Consider the following 11502-nt stretch of genomic DNA (forward strand, 5'->3'; position numbering starts at 1 on the left):
TATTATCAGGTTGGGATACAAATTTTATCCAATCAGAAGACAGGAAGTGATGGCACAAAGAAGTGAGCAGACAACATTGGAAGTCAAGTGGAACACTATCAAATTGAAGCTGGTAATTAGGTACTCTCTCTCCTGATTGGCTGAAATTGGCAAGTGGCAACCCACCTGAAAATGTAGTTTCTGTTTATAAAGAGCAATGTTGTTGAAAAAACATGTATGCAGTTATTAGAGTAGCTACTATCAAAATATATAGCTTTAACTTTTTAACAAAAAAAAAACGTTTTGTTTTAACCAAATAATATCACTACTCTAACCTTTAAGTAGTCACAGCTGGCAGCTGTCACTTTCAGTCATGATGAAAAGGGAAAATTGCAGAGAAATTAGTTGTGCAGAAACCAGTGACAATATTCATTCAAGTCTTCTTTTGCATAACTATATTATAGTAGCCTATAGACTAGTGCACTGGTCACGCACTGTAGGCTACGTCTACGCCCTCTACAGTTGGAAGTGGAACAATAATACATTTCCATGCTATGGAAATCTGCCAAATGTTAGCATGTCTCCAACAGCTCAAATCCGTGTATGAATGGAAATCCTGCAAAATGCAAATATTGTGATTCCAGTGGTGGAAAAAGTACTCAAATGTTTGACCTAAGTAAAAGTATCAATACTGCAATGCAGAAATACTCTGTTACAAGTAAAAGTCCGTAATTAAATTTACTTGAGTAAAAGTACAAAAGTATTGGTATCAAAATGTACTTAAAGTAGGCTACCAAAAGAAGTAGGCTACTCATTATGCAGAATGTCCCATTTCACAAGTTTTAAGATGTATACAAATATTTTAAAAATAGCAGATCTACAAGCTAACAATGCATTGGATAGCAGCAACCCATTGTGAGCTTGTAGATCGGCTATTTTCAAATGGTCGAAATGTATATATAGGGCTGAAGTGGTTACTGTATGTTTTGTGATAAAAATCCAAATCTACAAAGTAACTATAGTAACTAAGTTTTCAAATAATTGTAGTGAAGTAAAAGTATAATATTTGCCTCTGCGATGTAGTGGAGTAGAAGTAAAAGAACAGAAATTTGGAAATACTCCAGTAAAGTAAAAATACATCAAAATTGTACAGTACCGTACTTGAGTAAATGTACTCAGTTACTTTACACCTATGTGTGATTCTGGTTCCCATAGTATTTAATGTTGCAATTAAGGTTTCACGCAAGCAATTCTGAAATATGATCACTAGGGGGAGCCATTGTATTTGTAACAGCTGTGAAGAGTACAACTCAGTGGTGAAGTGCTATTAAGAGGCAGACTCTGTTTGACTCTGTTTGAGCTGATTGGAACAATTAGAACTAAACACCTATGTTTACCCTATTTCATGCCAATATGGCTGCCATTAAGGGGCTCTTGTGACGATGCAACAATATACAAGATATGTTGAACTCCACTATAATTTTGATCAAATTGTACACTTAATCTTAAATCACTTGCATATTCTGCATTGTCTTCAGTATTTATATTGTAGGCCTACTGAAGTGCCTTCATCAAGGAGTTTAATGTCAGATCTACACTTTCCAACTACTTAAATAAGTCAATATTGTCCAAGAACACTTGGGCAGCCTACAAGTAAAAACAACCACAAGTGACTACTACTGTGGCTGACTGTTTCGACCTGGCCTAGGGGTCACCATGGTGAAACATATATAATGGACTCCCTCCTTCCCAGTCCCCAAACAGCCAGTCAACGCCAATTTAAAACACAATAAGACAATGATTTATTTTATATTAAAACAAAAAAACAGGGGAACATTACCCTCAGGGTGGGCCCATGACCATAAATTCCTAAATACAAACAAAATCCGGTTCTTACCCAACAAAGGAAACCAAAAATACACATACACATAACTAAAACAGAGCTAAACTACTCAAAACATTTTGGAAACTTAACTTTGGTCAATTATTTCTTACCTTCAATAATACCAATTGGTATTGTATTTTTTATCGTTGTCATCATTGATTAGTCACCTTTACAATGAGGTATAATTTAGCATAAGGATCGTGCAATTGTTGAATGAGCAACATAGCTAAACGCGTGGGTAACGCCCCCAAAGATTTGCCAAAAAAACCCAATATGCTTCTGTTGGTAATCAATCTCGTTTTGAGCGACCTGCCAGCAGGTGTGTGACTGGCAACTGAACATGGGTCCTGCAACCTTGTTGAGTTTGAGTAGGTCCTAAGCTCCAAACAGCAACACTGCCCCCACGGAGAGATGCAACATTTACGTTTGTCCCTTCAGGAGTAGCTGGTGTTCCGTTACACATAGTTCCGTGAGACTGGTGAAGTCAAAGACAGACTGCTAAGTGGCCGTCCCAGGAAGACAACACCCCAAGAAAACCGGTGCCTCACCCTTGCTTTACCAAGGAACCATTGGCTTTCTTTCAGAGATTTACAGGCAAGATTTGCTCAACGGTACCACAGACAGCTGCTAAAGTTGCAGGACCCACGCTCAGGTGCCAGGCAGTCAGTCACACCTCTGGCAGGTCGCTCAAAATGAGAGAGAATACCAACAGAGGCATATTAGGGGATTTTGGCAAATTATTGGGGGGGCACTACCCACACTTTTAGCTGTGTTGCTCATTCCACAATCTTTACAAGTTATAACTCGATGTAAAGGTGACTAATCAACGATAACGATATAAAATACAATAGGTGTTATCAAAGGGGAGAAATAATCGACCGAAGTTAAGTTAAGTGTCCAAACTGTTTTTGAGGAGAGTTGGTAACAAAAACAGAACTAGTAACAAAAAGGCCACCCTCCCCTACACTCCCAAGGATGTACCCTGAACCACAGGTTAACACAGACAGATCTAATACTGACAAAGAAGGCTGGTCAGGAGGAAGACACCTCATCAACAGGAGACATGCAGCTTTATAGTCAAGTCCATGAACACGCAGGAGCCAATCACCAGCGAGGTTCCACCTAATTGCTACCAGTCACACTCACAGACAACACTCAGTCATCATTCACACATTGTGAAAGCTGGTAATCTATCAGTCACTCATCACCACTCAATCACGCTCACCAATGTGGGGGAAAGGGCAGGCAGAGGGCAAAAACAGCACACAGCACAGCACAGTACCAGAAAATACTGTACACACATAACCCTAGGGTCCTAACACTGACCCATAGGGCTAACCCCACAGAAAGATGGCATACCTGGTTACCCAAGATGCGTCTTGTAAAACACGTCTTCATAACGCCTGTTGCACCTATTCAATACCATTACCTCACAGGTGTCACTGTCGGTGCCACAGTCTATGGGGCATCAACACTACTCTCTCTGTATTCTCTCATCTTCCTGTTATGTCCGATTGGCTTCCCACTGTGTGAAGCGCTGGAAATTTCCCCTCTGGAGCACCATGAGTGGGTTTACTTGACCAGGCCTTTTATGCTGTGTGTCTTGTTCACTGCAGAGAGAGCTGCTACTCAGTACATTTCTGTTGTGGTCAATGGAGCATGTGTTGGGCAGGAGGGCTATGTTTATGGTGCTTTGCGCTTGAATGCTTCCAACCCCTCCTTATGGTCAATGGAAGCCTGTGTAAGTTTGATGTTGTCTGGACGGTGTATACAAATGTGGCTATTGTAGATCGAGAGTCTGCTACAGTTTTCACCACAGGCTTGCTCTGCTACAGCTGCATGGTGGATCCATAGCCACCACGTAATTGTTTAGAAGTCTTCTTTTCTTTTCACCAGGAGTAACCAGGCAGGCATGGTGCATTGACAAATGCAGTGCAAAACATGAACCAGGACTTCAACAATCACTTGGAAGGCAACAGATTGGTAGTCATCTCAGCAAAAGGCGGATGGGAACTACACTCCCATCTTGTTCTACTGAAGTGCAGTTAGGGCTACTGTAGTATTCCCTTCTGTCCCTTATAACTGCATTAGAACCTGGTGTCATCATGAATGGGACATCCTACTTAATTCCAGGGAATCTGCTGACATTTCAGACTAGGACAATAAACAATAGCTGGCCTGAGAGAACTCGGCCTAAACATGTTCAAACTGGCTAATGATAGTTTTGAGTCAATGATGCTGCTTGTCATGGGCTGCATACTTTTGATGTGCACTTTTTTTTGGTGTAAAGCAACAATGCCTCCGGTGTATTACCCAAGAGTTGTATTTGTTTCTTGTTACCATGGGAATGTAGTACCAAGCCTAGCAAAAAAAGAAAAAAAGAATCTACTGTATGTGGAGCACTTCAGAATATATATTACATTGAGGACATCTCAGACGAATGATTTTGTAAAATGATAGAGGGTAATGCTGCTGGAAATTATGTTTTTTAAGCAACAAAACGTCCTTCCTTATTCTGATTACGTCATGTTTTCCACAGGTACTCTCAACTGGCTGTTTTGTTCAAGGCAGGTGGGTGAAAACAGTACACTAGTGCTCATACAACATTAAGCTACCACTGTAGACCCAAAATAGAATCATGTACCGTAGGAACTAATATCTGCCACAGTTTTTCATTGCAAATCATCTAGACCCATTTGATTGCAAATAGCTTAAAAAATATGATTATATTTGAATGCCTATATGGTTTAATTATGGATGAATGCAAAAAGACTGAACACTTTCAGTGTTATAATCTCACCTGTGGCCCTGTTGCACCGCCTGTCTCCGTCTGGCTGGTACCTGTTTGGATGACCATCCCTTGATAAAATATAGGCCTACATTGTATTATGTAACAGAGACAAGCAATTATGTTCGAATCCCAGGGAGGACAAGCATGAAACTTATGGATTGCAGCCATAACCTTTGGTTTGAAAAGGTTAATGGTCTAGGTCAAAATCAAGAACAGATGGGCACATTTTCATGACACTTTGTGGGAATAATCATTAGGCTGCCCTGAAGAGATGATAAACTTTTGGGTCAAAGGTCAAGTTGATCATCATGTTCTGCACAGGCTCACCTAGCAGCTCACTTAGCTGCGCGCCTGCCTTGTTTAAATGAGCGCTCTTGTCAGTCTACCATCTTATAGGGAAAATAATATTGCCCGGCTCCACACTGAAATGTCAACATTTCAAACTTGATCCTTGCATGTAAAAAGTAAATGTTCTGGTTCAGTGAATCTCTTTGTTACACCAAAATAGTTGTGATAATGTTGGTCTTATTGGTGAGGTTTATAAAGAAAGATCACTATGTCTGTCTCTTCCACATACTGTAGCATCTATTGACTCATACATAGAGAGACAGAGAGAGAGACAGAGAGAGAGACAGACAGACAGACAGACAGACAGACAGACAGACAGACAGACAGACAGACAGACAGACAGACAGACAGACAGACAGACAGACAGACAGACATAATTCAATTCAAGCCCATGTCTGATTAACATCAATATACATTTATAAAAGTGACAGTTGTATGTACTGTATGACGCACGGATGTGCAGGTTATGTAACCACTGTTCTAAGGTGGTAAGTTTACATCAATTAACCAAACTATCACTGACCACACGATCCCTATGATGTGTGCAGTGTGCACGCTCACAGGACAAAGACAGACACAGAGAGCGGGAGAGACACACAGTTTGACATTACTGTGGAGATTTGCACTCACTGAGCGCACTTTTTTTTGTTTTTATGTCAATTTGGATATGGGACAGGGCCGCTGCCCTGGGCTGATTGCTCGATTTCTGTTCCTATAGTCTGTACAAACATAATTGACCCAATGAAGAATTATCATCCTTTATTATATCCCTTTTCCCCTTTGCCCTGTGATGTTTCATTATCACACACAAACGCAAAACATTGTCATCACATGCTCCGAACAGATTTGTTTTTTTATCTTTCTAGTTCTCTAATAGTTTATTCTTATTTTGTATTCTTGATCTTAGCTGTGTCTCTCTACACTCACTCTCCCATGTGTTTACGTACTGCAGTGCTGCTATGACACCTGGATTTCCCCCACAGGATCAATATAGGTCTATATATCTCATGATTCAAAAATCTAAAAGAGAGACAGATTGGATTATATTACAATTTTTAATGTGCACAGCGTGATATGAGATTGTACAGTAAAAGCAGGGAAGGAAAAAAAAACATCTCATATAAAAAATATGACCTTTTAGAGTTTTGAAAAAACTCATTCAAGAGACAGGTGCTATAATATTACCATCCTCAAGTAGACAGCAGATAGACAAAAGGTGACTGAGTCAAAGTGAGCTTCATTAAAATAAAAAAAACACACACACACATTGCCTCCCTCTCCTCACCCATCTTCAGGGTTTGGGAGGAACGCCCTAGTTTGATGCTAGTCCATGACAACATTGTGTCCACAGTTAAGCAACAGGACAGTGGACCAAACTAGTCACAGGGGACAAGACAGAACCTAAAAATAGATCATTGGGAGGGTGCTAAGACCATAATGACCATATATCATCAATGTAGCTTGTTTTGTGCATACATACTGTATATACAGTACATATATTGGCAAAAATATAAAATTAAGAGAGAAAAGCTATTAGCTACAACTACAGCAATGTGCATTTTAAAAGCCTTGAGCTTCACTGAAGAAGGTGTACGCTAAAAAATGGTTTAAGAAATCTGTGGTGCAGTTACAAAAAGAAATTACACAGTTCAAGTGACAATTCATAAAAATTTAAAAGGCTAACATTCTCCGTCACATATACACAATTTACCAGGAGGGCTGTGGAAAACATTATGTTTAATTTATACTCGTCATACCACAACAGTGTCGCGCTGGAACGTGGTATGAGCTTGTAGATCGTCTATTGTGGCGCACGACACTGTCACACAACGAAGTATAAACCAGGTTTGGTCTCTTTTTTGTCTTTTTTTTAAAAGCAGTGATGGAGCGGAAGTTGATGCAGGGAAAAAAAGTGAATTACAACGCGGGAGTGGGCTGAGGACAAAGATAAGTCCTGTCTTACTGTCGCTGTCGCCCTCGTAACATGTGTAGCGGGCCTTATTTGACAGCGAGTTGGCTCGAATGACAAGGGGTGCATGCAGAAACAAGGGCAGGTTCAGTGTGTCAGACTGGGAGGCTGGCAGAAGCTGGGGGAGAGGTTCATGGGGAGGGTGGGGGTGGCTGAGGGGGGCGGGGCACCAGAGGCAGGGGGCATTGTTGAGAGGTTTGGCTCAGGGATTTTTTTTTCGCTGTGTCAGGTGGAATTTGGCAGATCTCTCGCTCTCTCCAGTATTGGGGACACTCGCTTCACTCCTCTCTTCCCTTCCCTTTCCAGCCCCACCCAAAGGCGCGCGCACGCACACACACACACACACACACACACACACACACACACACACACACACACACACACACACACACACACACACACACACACACACACACACACACACACACACGCACACACACACACACACACACACACACACAGAAAGCTCCAGAGCGGACAGCGCTATTGACCCACTGTCACATGGGCCAGTCAGCCAATCAATAGATTTGATAAGCTTCCATCAGAAAGAATTTACATCATGTGAGAAAATCCAGCTGGCAGAATTCTTTTTGAAAGGGAGCTTGCTTAGCTTGATAACATTGACAAAAAAATAAAAATAACTAAAGAAAACAAACAAATGAACAGCAAGACCCCAAATAATGACCATTGACCCTCCTGTTGCACCAGCACTGGAGAGAAAAAAAACCTTCGGAGGAGACAGGTAAAAGGAGGTGGGGCTTAGGTGTGACCTTTGTGACCTCTATAGCCACGCCCCTACACTTAAAGCCTCACCTTAAAGCCCACCGCCCCAGCACAGAAAATATCCAACCTTCTGTTTCCGAGAGGCAACACCTTGGCTTACGGTATCACCCCCCCTCTTTTCCTTCTGACTTTTCCCTCCATGTCAGTGTTATTTGCAGCCCCCCCCCAACCCCCCCACCCCCCAACAATCCCTTGTTTCTCCCCCCCCCCTCCCCCATGCCCTCTTTCCAGGGACCACCACCAACATCTCCATTCTTCCTGGGGAGGCTACACCCCCTTGGTGGTGGCGATGCGGACGCCTCCGAAGCACTTGCCCATGGCCTCGAACAACGGGTCGCAGAAGGTGTGCACGCAGATGGAGTACACGCGGCTGACACAGTGGATCTCGATCAGGTAGCTCTTGATGCACGGCACCACGGCCCAGATGTGCAGGAAGGACAGGATGGCAAACCAGATGCCCCAGATCAGTGCTAGAGGGATGCCCACCAGCGCCGTCAGCAGCCGGTAGCACCAGTACTTGGTGACGGTGAACGTGGTGAAGCTGGCTTTCCACACGCCATCGAAGCTGTAGGTCCCCGCTGGCTCAGCGATTATGTCCTCAAAGTCCACCTGCACACACGGGGAGGGGAGGGAGATAAAAGACGTTTAGGTGACAGTGGGTTATGAGGTCTCGGCAGGCATACGTTGTCTCTTAATTGACTGATAATTCAGTAAAAATGTCATATATATCACCAGTGAGTGACATACGGTATTGTCACATTGTTCTAAAATCAGTTTTTCATCAGAATGAAAGTCAATATTGCTGTAGAAAACAACAAATGACACATTACTACTGTATAAATAATGTGTTGCATTTGTGTAAACCTTCTCTGACAGGGTTAATTGCATCAGTGCAATTCAGATAGTGTCACCTAAGTTATTAATCATACCAAGTACTGTATACTACATGGACTTTCAAGTATTATCCTGTTATTGTCTCAGCGTTCTGAGAGTATTTTGATATTTTCCTAAACGTGGCAGTCCCACACACACCTCTGGCACACGAAAGCAGGTGAAAGCAAGACAATTTAGCAAATCCTATTTGACCCAGGTCAGCGGGCAGCGAGATCCAATGACAAACATCACAGCTGTCAGCTGTTGCACTCAAGACAAAGTGATTGCTCAAGATGCCAATGTTGAACGTAGGCTACGGCAAACAGAATAATAAGCCTGTGTTAACTTCATAGAGGAGAGTGAATGAAGTTCATTAAATCCCTGGGATTCAGTTGCTTCACTCTATGGCAATCAGCTTGTTGACAGAGATCAGGGGGAGATTCCTGGAGAGATTTATGGCTCCCCTCACAGAGACTGGTACTGTCTGTCTGAACCCCACTCTGCTGCCCCACCCCAGACATTGGTTACTCCATACAGTACACATCTCTCTGGAAGCTGCTCTGCTTTCACTCTCTGGAAAGAAACACCCCAAAGACATCTTTCTCCACTCTGTCGCTCCACATTCCTCACATATATAGATATATAGATATATAGCTAGATAGATACTATCAAGCGATATCTATCTATCTACAGCGTAGATAGATAGATAGATAGATAGTGATAGATAGATAGATAGATAGATAGATAGATAGATAGATAGTTAGATAGATAGATAGATAGATAGATAGATAGATAGATAGATAGATAGATAGGCTCTAAGAGAGAGTAGTTACACAATGCTTGAGATGGTGCTCTTTAACCCAACCATTATCATCCATCACCCGCTGGCCCCTGTATTACACTTGAACTCACTTAGCCCCTGGTCCTGTGTACAAGCACACACACACACACACACACACGCACGCACGCACGCACGCACGCACGCACGCACGCACGCACGCACGCACGCACGCACGCACGCACGCACGCACGCACGCACGCACGCACGCACGCACGCACGCACGCACGCACGCACGCACGCACGCACGCACGCACGCACGCACGCACGCACGCACGCACGCACGCACGCACGCACGCACGCACGCACGCACGCACGCACGCACGCACGCACGCACGCACGCACGCACGCACGCACGCACACAGCCCATCAGTAGCCAGCATCCTGCAGAGATGAGCATGACATTTTAATTCTCCTCTGTGTAAACAGAGCTCTCAGGCTGTCAGCCTTTAAATGGACTGTCCTTACTGCCATCACTGCAGATACTGTACACTAGTGCCTAGCCCTAGTGTATACAGTACACCACGTGCACATACACACAGGCCTCTCTCTTTCTCCCTCCTTTCCATCTCTCTGCCTCTCCCTTTATCTGAACTGAACTGAACTGTTCCTCTCACATCATGCCTGCTCTCTCTACAATTTTCAAACACTTTCTCCTCACTTATCCTTCTCTCTCAGCAACGCACGCATTTGTTGCTGAGTACATACAGGACTTGACCGTGTGGCGCCCGTTTGACGCAACGGGTCCGCCCTGCATCAAATGTTGACGCGGCGTTCCTGTCGCGCCACATGTTGACGTGGACGATGATTTACGATTCCAAGCCATATTTTTTTATATTTTATTCGTTTTTTTTAATATTTATATAAAATACAGGATCCATCTTTTTAAAATGCAACCGTTGTGTTAATCATTGATATAAGCTAGTGCTGCAACCCAAAATCTTTTGAAAAGGATCGTAATGTGCATCATTTTATAAAAAGGAGTTCAGATGTTGAATATCTCATTTTAGTACTTTTTGCTCCCTATACTCCCAACAAACGGCAGCTTATGGTTTCATTCTTAAAACTCTCCCAAATGCACAGGAGAAAGCCTCACTCACAGTGCCAACGGCCTGACTCACTGCAGCCTTATAATATAAATCTCGCTGCAGCCACAAAACCCATGCGGCCTCCATTTATTTTTCCACAGCTACAAATTTTGAAGCGGGACCGGTCCTGCGTCAGTTTCCATAACTCCTGATTGGGACTAAATGAGAGCCTTCTGTAGAATGGCACAAACACACGACCACAAAATAATGATGGAGACGTTGGGATTTGAAGGGAGATTGGGGTCTTTGGCTCACTGCAGACCTCTGTAGTGAACAGTCTCATTCAAGGTTTTCAACGCATACTTGCCTCCAATTGGCGTGCATGCCTTTGTGATAGATTCAAAATGTTCTTGGTAATTAATCATGTGTGTACTTATTCCTTGTTTTGTTTTACCACGCCATTTTTCTAACCCGGTCAATGGCTCCTCTTTCTTTTTGTGTGTGTTTCTTCTGCATAGGAATATGTCTGTGATCTATGACGGTGGTTCTCAAACCTTTTTGTCTCAGGGGCGGGCATCCCTGTAAATAACGTTTTCATCCACGGCACCCCTGAATTGTACATTTTCAGAACCTATGTCATATTACGGTATGTAAATAATATGTCAAATGTTTCCCCCTAAGATATAGTATGTCACGAGGAAAACTTCCTTGTGACAACTTCGGAGTGACATTCACCAAAAATAGCCGATGTACGAGCTCACAATTGTGAGCTTGTAGATCTGCTATTTTTGCACTTTGAGAAACCCTGATCTACGTGTCTGACTTGGTCATTGTGTGCTGCCCCCCCCCCCCCTAATTTGTACTTGGTTGCGCACCACAAATAGCAGATCTACAAGCTCACAGTGCGTCAAGCTCCAACAAAGTGTAACTCAGGCTTTATTACACTTCCCACTCTTGGTTACTTAATGTTGGTATGTACAGTGTGTTCTACTTGTGTGTTCTACTTTT

At 43.0% G+C, this 11502-nt stretch overlaps 1 protein-coding gene across 1 annotated transcript in view; it reads right to left on the reverse strand.

Moving 5' to 3' along the window:
• Positions 1-6039: 6039 nt before the first annotated feature.
• The window catches only part of cav1 (caveolin 1), an 11235-nt gene continuing 5772 nt past the window's right edge, over positions 6040-11502 (reverse strand). The window contains exon 3 of the mRNA XM_080436975.1: positions 6040-8364. Within this exon, the coding sequence (XP_080293101.1) occupies positions 8023-8364 (342 nt within the window). The 3' untranslated portion in view covers positions 6040-8022. The remainder of the gene's footprint in view (positions 8365-11502) is intronic.

This window comes from Gymnoscopelus braueri, assembly GCF_963280865.1.
Source record: "Gymnoscopelus braueri genome assembly, chromosome: 9".
Classification (NCBI taxonomy): Eukaryota; Metazoa; Chordata; class Actinopteri; order Myctophiformes; family Myctophidae; genus Gymnoscopelus; species Gymnoscopelus braueri.